The sequence below is a fragment of the Clarias gariepinus genome, chromosome 20 (genome assembly GCF_024256425.1).
Source record: "Clarias gariepinus isolate MV-2021 ecotype Netherlands chromosome 20, CGAR_prim_01v2, whole genome shotgun sequence".
NCBI lineage: Eukaryota > Metazoa > Chordata > Actinopteri > Siluriformes > Clariidae > Clarias > Clarias gariepinus.
Window position 1 is genome coordinate 11,882,464 of NC_071119.1, and position 13,195 is coordinate 11,895,658.

Consider the following 13,195-nt stretch of genomic DNA (forward strand, 5'->3'; position numbering starts at 1 on the left):
ACAAGTGTTTTGGAATATGAGCCCCTTCTGGAACAAATTATGCTTGTAATCCAAGGTTCCACTGTAATGTGATTTTTGTCATGGCGTACTCAAAATTGTCCCATATAGAAGGTATGACCAGTGTTCTAGGGATAACACTTAATGTCCATTGTAACCATATAAAAATATTTTCTCTTACAATTATAAAGAACAAGAATCGACGTACTCCTGTCTTGTGTTCTGCAGGTTAAGTTAGAGAAAGGTGAAACGTCCTTAACAAAGACCTGTGTCTGTGAGTATTGTTTGTCTTGATGTTACAGCTACCCTGGTAAGCATGATGGAGTGTGAAAAGACAAACGATCAAATCACATGATGAGTTGGGAAGATCAATGTGAAGCCTATTCAGTCCACTGAAAAACAATACCCTAGTTATGCCTATGTCTGGATCTTGATGCAGTTCTGATTTCATACCTTTGTAATGGAGCTACGAATGCTGAATTTAAATGAAATGTCCCACTTACTGATGAAATAGTGACAGCACATGGGTGTGCACTGAAGACTCCTGATCCCTGATGTATGCCTCCAACATGGTACACCAAGGAGGAAGGTGGTTTATTCATGAGCCTGAGCCTTTTATGCAGACATCAAGGAGACACAAAGGCACTTTATTGTCTCAACTGTGAATGTGAAGGTCTGTCAAGGCTGACTGAGACAATTAGAAAAGTAAGTCTAGGTCTCAAGCGAGCTAGTTCTGTTTCTCAAACTGGTGTATAAAATCTCATATTCATAAAGAAGGGCTCTGGTGTTTGTAGCTTAAAGGACACTTGTTCACATAACAAAAATTTTTTGTTTTTCTCAGATGTTGTTGATGGTCATGACAAGATCTTTGTGGCTCACATGGATTCCTCATGTGAGGACAATTTCCATTCAATAATCCTCCCATTTCCTTTCCTTCTCTTTACAATATACATTACTATAGAAAAGACACTGTACAAAGTACCGTAGATACGCTGTTTGCACTTACAAGGTGACTTTGTTTGCGAGGATAGATTTAATTTATATTATTTGCTATAACACAAGATCTTGGCAAACATGTAGTAACAGTCCTCTACACACACCTGGCAACCTTGTCACTTCTTGCCTGTCCCCTGCTCCTCCACTCAGAACATTCACGGAGAGAGCATGGGGCAGCATGGTTCTTTCCCCAGTGGGCTTCTATTATCACTTGTTGCAGTTTTAATTTTAGACCACTAGGGGAAAGGGTGCAGGTAGAGACATGTATATAAATAATATAAATAATATTTTAACAGATTTCAAGGTGACGCAAGGTGTATAAATACAAGACCGAGGTTATTGTTTTTGGTCCTAATGAGAACTCTTAGCATTTTAGCCCTGATCTGGACAGTTTATCTGTCTTCAGATCATCGCAGGTGCGTAACCTTGGTGTTCTCATTGACCAGCATTTAAAATTTGATAAACATATCGCCTCCGTTATTGGATCAAGCTTCTATCAGCTTCGACTACTCGCTAAAATGAAACACTTCCTCACCCCCAAAACTCTAGAAATGGCTGTGCATGCATTCGTTACGTCTCATCTAGATTACTGCAATTCATTATACTGCGGTATTTCGTAATCTCAAATTGCTCGCCTACAGCTTGTACAAAATGCAGCAGCAAGATTTCTTCGTAAATGTCATAAGCATGAACACATCACTCCGATTCTGAAATTCATTTTAAAATTCTTCTCTTTGTGTATAAATCTCTACATAACCTAGCACCAGTCTACCTCTCTGAACTTCTTCATCTTTACTTTCCTTCAAGAACACTAAGATCTTGTGATCAGGCTCTATTAGTAGTCCCACACGTGAGGCTCAAGCGTCGAGTGGCACGGGCATTTGCAGTAGCAGGGCCTTAACTTTGGAATACTTTGCCTTTAGAGATTAGAATGGCACCTTCTCTGTCTTCTTTTAAGTCCTTGCTCAAAAGATATTTTTTTTCGTTAGTGTATTAATTCTGTTATATAGTGTGTTAAACAGGTTGTGTTACTTTTGTGTGTATTGGTTTTGGGGTACGTTTTATGATCATGCTTTTCTGTGAAGCACTTTGGTCAGCCTGAAGGCTGTTGTAAATGTGCTATACAAATAAATTGAACTTGAACTTGAACTATAAAGATTTTCTTGAGTATATATGTTTCCGAGTTTGTGGAAAAGATCTCCAGCTCCTGAAAAGGTTCCTGGGACAGAAATATGACCTAAAACTTCAGAACACTTTTTAGATAAATGAAAATTTCTTTAGGTCAGATCCATTATGATGAAGAGGTTTGTGATCCTCAGTATGTACTCTTCTTTAGAGAAGCATTACTCAGAATTATTATTATTATTAATAATAATAATAATAATAATAATAATAATAATAATAATATATAAGGATATTATTTGATTCAGAGATTAAACATTCATTATCGGTGCAGTGAGAATTCCTGGCATTTAAACATGAATGTGGCAAAACAACCACTAACTGGTTTGCTGACCAAGATATTACTGTGACTGATTGGCCTACAGAAACAATTGTTGTGCCAGTAAACTTAAACTTACTCGTTGATGATTATTACATCTTTCAGCAAAGAAAAAAAGGGTGAAATACCAAAGATTACATTGGTAGATACAGATCCTACAAAAAGGGCCCATGTCTTTGGAAGTTTTTCAGGTTTATTACTTTTCAACATTGAACACTGGTCAATAAAATATGGCTTTTTAAAAAGTTTTCAAAAATAAACATCAAAATGCAATGAAGAGACTAATAAGAGCTTTTTGCCCATGACAAAAAGGCTAGATGCTATGCTTGGTGGACAGCAAACAGATTACTGCACATTATTACAAACACACAAACTCCACTCCAAATGAGTTTGAGATGCTTCTTGGCAGCAGGCCCTGAAGAACAAGACATTGTTAAAGATAAACAGAAATTAGACAAGTATAGGGAAATCCTGGAGGCGAAACAGAAATGGTTTATGAAATGAGGTGAATGTTCTGGAGTGACCAAGTCGAAGCTCAGAGCTCAATTAAATTTTGAATTTGTGGCCGGACTTGAAAAGGACTGTTCACCTGTTTAATCCCTGTTCAAGATGAAAGACATGGGGCAGTTTTGCAAAGAACAAATTAACGACGTAAAACCAAGTGTCCAGATGTGCAAAGCAGATTGAGCCCCATCTACACAGGCTCAATGCAGTAACTAACCAATTTGAAGGGGGTGAATACCTGTGCAATCTTTCATTTCAGGTTTCATAATGAAATCAAATTAATAAACCTTATTTTGTAGAAATTCATTTTCACTTTAATACTAATTTTGTAGAGCATTCAATGTTGAAAAGCATTAAAAAGGGCATATCTTCCAATGAGATTAATATATATATATATATATATATAGGCTATAACATTCTTTATACAGCATTGTATTAGGAAACATTACTACATGAGTATTAAATTCAGCAGGTTCAGAGTATTTGAAAACTGTAAGTTGATTTTGTTGACTAGGGCGCCATCTGCTGGAGATCTGCTTCTTTTTCACTTAAATCAACATGTATAACCAGTAAAACATATATGTTTATATATAGAGTTAAGAAACACTTATGTCTGCATAAATGCTAGTTTTATAGTAACTAATGTGGAATACATGGTAGTATTGAGTAATTTGCTTGATGATGAATAACTGACTAATAAGTGTATCAGGTTCTGTGTATCATATGTGGTGTGTGAGGGTGTAATGGTGTAATCTCCGCTCTCCCTGGTATCAAGAGATCTGTGATCAGTATGGTCAGTGTAGTCAGTGTTCCTCTAAAGCTGTGATCTAAAGCTGAGCTCAGCATGATCTACTAGATAATAGAATAATAATTAAATTAACCTGCTTTCAGCTTTATTACATTCATAAAGGTAGCTACAGTTTGGATACGAAAGCCTACAGCCACCCTGAAATCCTTCTTCAATGCATTAAGCTGGTCTAGGAGATAAACAGGGCCGGTTTTATATTATGTATTTAATTATATTTTCAAATTTCATTAACTTCTTCCCCATGAGGACACTAAAAGGATTCTGGGCCATCATTAATTATTAATAATTACAGAGCGACCGAATGGGTCAATTTGTCAGTTTAATGTCTGTCTAGTCACTTATAATGTCACCACACTGAGGGAGTTTCTCATGTTGATAAATATGGGGCTAATGCAGGTTGAGTCAGAAGGCCAAAGTGCTTGGTGATGTCAGTTGCACTCATCATCGTACTGCTGAGATCTTTTTCTCATACACAATTTCTATCACAATATAAATGTGGAACTACATTATAAATGTGGCTCTATTTAGCAGATTCAAGCAATCAGCAGTGGATAAGGAATATACCACCGTGGCATGTGGCGGGTGTCTGGAGCTCCCATTGTCCCATTGTACGGCTTAAAAAAAAAGAATTAAACAGAAACATGCTTCGTAAATAGAAAGGGCAATTTGTCTTACTTTAAATTCTTACTGGCCTTTAATGACTCCAACAATGATGTAGTTGCTCAAATATGTCTGGACTTGCTGTCTAGCCTCCCTTTAGCTAATTCCAGCATCAATCACTCAATCAACAAGTATTGTTTTTATCTCATGAGAAATATTAGTCATGCTTATTCTCCTGTTTTTTCTTCTTTGAGTTAATGTGCAACTTAAATATATATCTTATCTTAAAAACTTAGCACATAAAAAGTTTTTTAAAAGTAAAATTGTCATATATTATAAATTCATTACATGCAACGTGAAATATTACAATTTTATTTACAGCCCATGGAACTTAAAAATCCAGTGCCTCAAAATATTGAAATATTTTGTAAGATGTACAGGAACAGTTGTTGCATAATTTCTGGAAATACCTGTGCATGGTGGCTCTTGATGCACTGACTCCAGCCTCATTCCATTACCTTGTGAAGCTCTCACAAGTCCTTAAATTGGTTTGTTTGCCATCTTTTTAAAGCTGCAATTATGCCCATGTGCTTGTGTACCTTTCCCTATCACCCTATTAAAAATAAATTAATTAATAAAATTTCTTCTGCTTTAATTTCCTGTGCTTGGTGGGTTTCCTCCCACAGTCCAAAGACATGCAGATTGGGTTAACTGGCATTCCCAAATTGCTCATAAAAAGAAGAGAACTAAAGGTATGATATACACATTAAGTCCTCTCAGCGATAAAAGCAAAGGATTCAGTTTAATATGGGAGTTTAAGAAATAACTGGCAGCTTTAATGATTATTAGAGATGAGTTCTTTATCCAATTTGTGTCATTTTATGTTCAATTTAAAGAAGAGGTTTTGTATTTTGTTAGATTTTGTACTTGGGTACAGAAGGGTCATAAATACATTTTGAAATGCCATAGTATTAATCTGATGGTTTGTGTGTGTGTGTGTGTGTGGGGGGGGGGTGTTGTTGTTTTTCTGTGTGTGTGTGTGTGTGTGTGTGTGTGTGAGAGAGAGAGAGAGACTGATTCTACTCTTTTATTCTACTCTTATATTCCTCCCCAGATGAAAGCCAGGGAAAGGAACTAGTTTTTTTTTTGTTTTTTTTTACAATTGCATGTTTAAATACATGAGTTTTGTTTCAATGGTTCCAAGTTGATCCAATTAAACTTATATTTTGGTAATAAAAAGTTTCCTTAAAATTTTTTTATATATTATTTATATATAGCACTTCATTCTATTGTGCCTGCTACAATATTAATATTATTTTTTTTATAAATAAACAATTGTGTAGAAACATGACAAATAAAAAGAGTATATAATGTGATATTCAAATAAAAAAATAAGCAAATGACACAGAACCTATGAAAGAACACTTTGTTTTATGTTTATCGATAAAATATGTTCAATTATTATTATTATTATTATTATTAATAATAATAATAATAATAATAATAATAATAATAAATGAATATTATCATCATTAAATTCCTCTCGTAATGTTTGTTTGAAGTATGACAAGGTTACAACAAAACACGCATCTGTGTCATATTTTGCAGCTAAACTGCTATAACATGTATGGACTCTTATGTTTTATGCTTTGTATTCTAATTAAATTGTTTCCAAAAGCTTTAAACAAGTTGTCTAGAGGTTCATGTTATCATTTCTATGACTGCATATTGCAGCAGCATTATTGAAAAGCTGGCCATTTGTCATTTATTATAAAAATGTAATGCATTTTGAATCCACATCATAAGACCTACAGAGCCCCTGAAGGGATATTTGATAAAAAAAAGATAAAAAAAAAAAAAAAAAGGAGTTATGAAATAATTATCATTTTGAGGGGTTCAAATAGACATCCATTTTTTTTGTGCTTTTTTTTGTGCAAATGTTGCATTATAATTCGGCATTGTCAATAGATAACATTGACAATGTCAGTAAACAGTGTCAATAAACTGCAGCTTTTCAATATGAGTATAAGTTCTTTTATCCATCCACACTTGGATGTCTATTGGACGTCGACATTAAAATTAGATAACATACGAACAAACAGGGTGTTGACTCAGATGTTGTTATACACATACAGCATGTTACCAGGATATTTTTGTTTTCTACAGTTTACAGCATTTTGTACAACACAGCTGGTTTACAGGACTCAAAAGCAGATTCTGTTTTACTTCTGTTTCTCATATAAGTTTGGAGTTCTTTTTTTTTTCAGTACAGTAAATCGTCTCCTGTTGCGGTAGGCTCCTCTGGTTTTTTGGTCTGTATTTTGGGTAGATGAATTTTGCTCGAAGCAACTACCAAAATATTGGCTCCGTGCGAGGCAGTGCTGGCAACACAGAGCCAAAATGAGAATCCCAGGTTCTCTTCCAAAACCACAAGGGTGAACAGATTTTCCTGAAAGTTCGCTACGCGCTCTGTTAATCGATGACACCGAACTGCTGCGATGAAACAGGCGAAGCCAAGAGAACAGAACAGAGCTGAGGAAAAGAGAAATGAGATTTTGAGAAGTAAGATTTTGATGCAGTAGGTTATATACTAATATAAAAACATAACCATAATTATTGGCACCCATAATAATGTTTAGTCATTGCATAAGTTAACTTTTCTATTATATTTTCTATTATATAATTATATTTTCTATTATCAATTGACCTCACTTATTCATCATCTATACCGCTTTATCTTGTATACAGTGTCACAGGGGGCCGGAAGCCCCTCCCAGGAGGCTTAGGGCACAAGGCACCCTGGAAGGGGTGCCAATCCAACGCAGGGCACACACACACACACACACACACACACACTACAGCCAATTTGGGAACGCCAATTAGCCTAATCTGCACGTTTTTGAACTGTGGTAGGAAACTGGAGTTCCCGCAGAGAACATGCAAACTCCAAGCACACAGAGGTTGGAATCGAACCCAGACCCTGGAACCACTAAGCTACCGTGCCACTCCAAATTCAACCTATAAGTAAGAAATAACTGGTTCTAAAGATCTAACGAATCTGTCTCAAAGAAGATGTAAATGTATTTGCTCCAGATACAATAAGGAGGATTATGGATGATGTTTATTTATAAATGCATTTTCATATCAATAGTGACATTACTTATGATGCTGACTAAATATAAACTATATAAAGAATAGACTATTCAGAAGCTATCAATAACCTACCTGCTATGAAGTTCCAGAGATAGAGGCCTAATGGTCCTTTGATGGACTGGTAAGGCACTTTTCTGGCATTGTAAATGCAGAAGGCCAGACTCACCAGTGCAAAGCCAATAGCAAAGAAGAGGAAGAAGATTATGATCATATGAAGACCACTGTTGATTTTTCTAATCAGTTTTGGGAAAACTATATAAAAAAAGAGAGAGAGCATACATTACATTACAATAAGGTAAAAACACATACGATTACTATGCACTATATAAGATTAAAGCACAGAGTTCTATTGGATGTCTTGATATCTTCAGAACATTAGAATTTCCCTCCACTGGAACTCCTAGCATGACAATAGTAAGCTACATGAAAACACATGTTGCCAAGTTTGAAACACAGACCATCTCACTTAACATTATTGCCTAAATAAATTGCCTAAATGCCTAGTTTTTATATTTTTCTGTATTTATACAAAAAATCATTTATTTTTCCATATTTCTTATATTTTTCTTATATTTTATATTATATATATATATATATATATATATATATATTTTTTTTTTTTTTTTTTTTTTTTTTGTTTGTTTGTTTTTTTTTTTTTTTTTTTTTTCTCTCTCATTAGCCAAAGTTATTTTCTATATATATATTTTATTTCTTATTTTATCCGCATTTATTTTCTGTCAATAAACTTTTATTTTCAAGGTCACGGGCAGTCGTTTAAGCATTTCACTGCATATCGTACTGTGTACTGTATGTGACAAACAAAATTTGAATTTAAATTAAAACATTTTAATTTGTTAAAGGAAAGGGAAACAAAATCTGGCATGGGATACCACTATTAAAATCCAACTAAATGAAATTAATAATAACTATAGACGTAATAAGTGGCAAATTGCTGGGGTACAAGGAAGATGAAATACATTGTGAACTGCTGTTACTTTAGTAAAAAAAACAAAAAAACTTTTCTATCACAGTTTCTATCACACAATCCCAATTATTTTCCAACAGTGTTTAAAAAAACTTTACTTCATTCTATTTTTAATATTCGGTCTGTAATGTAACATGCTCAGACATGCAGATCATCATAAAATTTTAATTTATATGCAAAGTCCCGTATATGATGACATAATCTGGCACCTTCCAGGCAACTTTATTTTTTTTTAGCTTGGTACTTTCTCCTGAACATTATTGGCACGTCTGGTGGCAACTTAAAACTTGTTTTCTTTCTACATTTTTAAACCACCTGGCAAAAATGGTCTACCAGTTCGACCAGTTTATTTTGAGTTTTGATAGCCGGTAGCTGCTGGGTTTCAATATTTAATAGAAAAAATCCTCACTGTAGATTTTGAAACGACGACTGCCGAGGCCGCATTTCCGTGTTTTGCCGCCTTGAAAGAGCCCGTAGTAAATATCTCCGGTGAACTGCTCAAGCTCCGGATTCGACGCGTTCACCAGATCAACCCCGGTTTGACACAGGACGGTCGCAGTGATCCAGCGCTCGGTGGAGAGCGCCACAACCAGGAGCACCACAGAGCCGATACTCAGTATGGAGCCTACCGAGAACACGATACGCTTCCACAGAGTCGGCATTACTACTTTCACATGCACCGTCCCGCCACATTCCTTCTCACTGTGTCACACAATACTGCTATTCGAGACATTGACTCCTGAAAAAGTAATGGATAGTCCACGGGTAGTCCATAAATGCTTCCTTTTGTGATGTTTTGCTCAACCAGGAAAAGTCTGAATAAGGAAAAAGTGAAGTGTAGCTTAAGGCTAAGCTGAAGTAGCTGAGGTGAGGACGCAGAAACCGAAGCTGAGTCGGGTCAAACCTAGCTCTCTCGCTCTCAGATGGAAACCTTATACTTTAGCTGCTCTACAGTTCCAAGCCAGGGGTTTTTAATGCCCTCCGCCACACACACACACAAACAAACACACACACACACAAACATTGCTATCCCTAAGCAGGCATTTGGTCCTCCAAAGACATAAAAATTTATCTCCCACCCCCAAACACATTTTTGTTTTTCTATCATTGTGGGGACCTTTCATTGACAAATGTATAATGGGGACCAGACAAATTTGTTAAACTCTCTCTCTCTCTCTCTCTCTCTCTCACACACACACATTCTCGTCCCTATGTGCACATTTGGTCCCCACAAAGATATATAAACATTTATGTCTTTTGATATTTGTGAGGACCTTCCATTAATATACTGTATGTACTGTATAATGGGGACCTGACAAATTTGTTATTTGAACATACATTCCTATCCCTTTTTGGACATTTAGTCTCTACAAAAGATATAAACACATGTCGCAAAACACACATTTTTGTCTTTCTGTCATTGTGAGGACCTTCTATTGGCATGTGTAATGTTTAATGGGGACCAGACTCGAAATTTGTTAAAACCTGGACAAATGGACATTTAGAAGATATAGAATGTGTGTCTCTTTCTCTTTCTCTCTCTCTCTCTCTCTCTCTCTCTCTCTCACACACACACACACACACAGGCACCACAAGTCTTCTGCTTCATTGCACAAATTTAACACAACATAGCCAACACACAGTTTTTATTATTATTCATCCTTCAGCTCATTCAGTGCACAAGCATAACATCTCATACATTTCACATATTTCAGCATCATAACCTTGTCAAATAAATGATGAAGATAAAGGTCAGAGGTAAGTGGTTCATGGCCATGTGGTACAGGGAGATACTTCACCATATATCAGCTGTAAAACTGGCTTGCATGTGAAATATCCTTTAGCACAAGGAGTGTGTTAGTAACTGTCCTGCTTTTCTTAAACAACATCAAGTTCTACCATTTCAGTTTATATATATCCAGGCTAAAGGTATATCTCAGTGTTTGCAATTACCTGTTACAATACATTTCTTATGGCAAGTCAGTTCCTTCTCAGGTTCCTCCCCCTTAGGTTTACCAGAACTTCAAGACAACAACAATAAAGGAACAAAAGATCTGCAGACATCAGGTGGCCAATATGTACTGTACATCTATCATTAGAGAGTCTTACTGTACATCACCACAGTCTGAAAGGCCTTTATGGAAGGAAGAAGGCCCTTAGGTCAAAGGAGCCAAACTTAGGTATGCAGGTGGAGGAGCACTGTCTAGTGAGATAAGGCAAAAATTGACTGGTTAGGCATTTTAGTAATAAAGAAAGAAACAAAAAGCATTCAAACTGTGAAGCATGAGCCTGTTAGCAAAACAGTGGTTTTTTTTCTCCACTTGGCCCCTGTACACCACCAGATTGAATTTAAAATGAAACACTCAAGATGCGAGTAAAGTCAAGACATATAGTTTTAAATCAAAAGTGTGCCATAATTTGATAAAATCGTACCATTATTTATTTATGAATAAGAGCCATTTACACACACACACACACACACACACACACACATACACGATTTTGGGAGCTACATAAATTATGAAACAAATAGCTGACAAGCAGTTGCATGGCCAGGTGTGGCCTGCTCCCTCGTTACTCCATGTTAATCAAGCAGATAAACCGCCTGGAGGTGGTTCTAAGTGTTACAGTTGCTGTTCACTTGAACGTTCAACATGAGAGGGCGGCCACCATTGGACTAAACCAATAAACCAATCATAGAGATAGGACAAACATTGGTAGTGGCCAATACAACAATTTGGAACATTCTTAAAAAGTAGGAACTAACTGGCAAGCTAGGCAACAGCAAAAATGACCTTAGAAGACAACTAATCCTGTCCATAGTGAAGAAGAACCTTTTCACAACATCTGGACAAGTCAAGAACACTAGGTGACCACTGTATTTATTCCCATTTTTACAACTGTTGTAGGACCTCCAGTCAAAATGGGTAATTTGGGAACATGTCTTTGGACTGTGGGTGGAATCTGGTCACACAGAGGGGAGCCCACCAAACACGGGGAGAACGTGCAAACTCCATGCACACGGATCACGAGGTGGGAATCAAATCTGAACCCTGGAAGTCCAATGCGATAGTGCTAACCACTACACCATCGTGCTGCCGATACCGAGGTGAAACTGTGAAAAATATATAGTCTAGGTTTATTGAATCATTTGTGAATATATGTCCAAATTTATGCCTTATTATGTTATTATAAGATGATTTGCTATATTATACAGTCCTCATTGCTTTGCACAGATCCTCATCTAATCTATATTAATGATATGAGATGAAGATTCACCAGAAGTCCAAGTTATTCGGTTATTATAAATTAACCACAGTTAAAAGGCAAATAATGAACAGAAAAACAACCTTGAATATGTCAGCACATTGGAAATAATCTACAAGTTGTAGCCTTTTGGCTGTTTTAATCACAAGAGGGAGACATTTCATCAATGATCATTCTTGATTCCTCAAAATGTTTTTGCTTGTATGCATTTCAACATTTTATTTCAAACATTCTCAAGACTAAATTTCTATACCATCAGCATTGACAGTAGTGACAGTAGTGCGGGTTGTGATTCAAACAACACATTTATATCAATGCTTTGTCCCCTTGGAATGGCAGTCGCTCCACATGATATGATAATAATAATAATAATAATAATAATATATTATTTAATATATAGTTAATATAATATATAGTTATTATAAAGTTTTCTGAATGGAAATGTTTGTTTACTGTTTATGGAAAGAATCTACATTGTCAGCAATTTGTCACGGTTAGTTAGTTTCCCCTCCCCCCCATGGGAAAATCTTCAGGATAGGCAACTTTGCAGTTTTCTCCTTTCTCAGGAACATGACAACATGCATTGTCAAGTTTAAGAAAGGACAGTGGGGGGAAAACACTGGCAGTTATAACAACTGTTTCTAGGAGCCATAACGTAAAGGAGAACAGGAACTGACATTACAGCCACTAATGCTCCACAACATTAAATGTAATGGCATCATGCACCAGCCCAGCACTGATTATCTTCCTCCTGGTAATACATTATCATTTCTTTAGGTAGGGACTTGCATGATTGGTGTTTCAAATGAAGACCTACAATAACTGTACTATGTTATACACAGAAATAAATAATTTATTCTTTCATTTTATTCCATTTATGTGCTGTTATTGCGCAATCCTCATCATTTAAAATTAATTTCACTTTTATCTTACAGTGTTTTATTCTGGACTTATTATTTAATATATTTTATCTCTTTAATTACAATAACATAAATCATAAATACAATAGCACAATAAGCATTCTTTGACTATTGCAATTGTTCTAATATAATCTTTTTAAAATTTAGCACATGCCCCCTTGATAAACATGCACACTACAACAACAACTTTTGTGTGTGTGTATGTGTGGCTACACTGTTTTATAATATTGATTGACCAGAAGAGCAGGAGCGGTGCCTGCTAAGCTAACTGTACAAGTCAAATGATTGGACTTGTGGTTTGGCAGTAGTGTGAGGGTTTAATGCATGCTGGAATGTGTATTAATGCCTTTTAATGCAGTTAGGAGAAAAGTTATAAAAGCTTCTAGATGGTTCGGTGATAATGTAAACAGGCCAATATAATTATCCTCATGGCTCTTTGTACTGATGTGCCCTTGGTCACTTTT

The 13,195-nt window shown here is 35.9% G+C and overlaps 1 protein-coding gene across 1 annotated transcript; it reads right to left on the reverse strand.

The window, feature by feature from the left end:
* Positions 1 to 6,669: 6,669 nt before the first annotated feature.
* On the reverse strand, positions 6,670 to 9,206 carry clrn2 (clarin 2). The gene is made up of 3 exons (XM_053479401.1): positions 8,954 to 9,206; positions 7,632 to 7,811; positions 6,670 to 6,938 (listed from the first exon to the last, which is right to left on the reverse strand). Exons 1-3 carry the CDS (start codon positions 9,204 to 9,206, stop codon positions 6,670 to 6,672), a joined length of 702 nt encoding a protein of 233 aa, XP_053335376.1.
* Positions 9,207 to 13,195: the final 3,989 nt, after the last annotated feature.

Bases quoted from the DNA above. Each gene is read 5' to 3' on its own strand.
- clrn2 (XM_053479401.1), bottom strand. From the start codon at position 9,206: ATGCCGACTCTGTGGAAGCGTATCGTGTTCTCGGTAGGCTCCATACTG. The intron at 7,812-8,953 runs GTGAGGATTTTT...TTTTTTATATAG, and splicing joins TCGTCGTTTCAAAATCTACA to TTTTCCCAAAACTGATTAGA. The intron at 6,939-7,631 runs GTAGGTTATTGA...TCTTTTCCTCAG, and splicing joins TCTCTGGAACTTCATAGCAG to CTCTGTTCTGTTCTCTTGGC.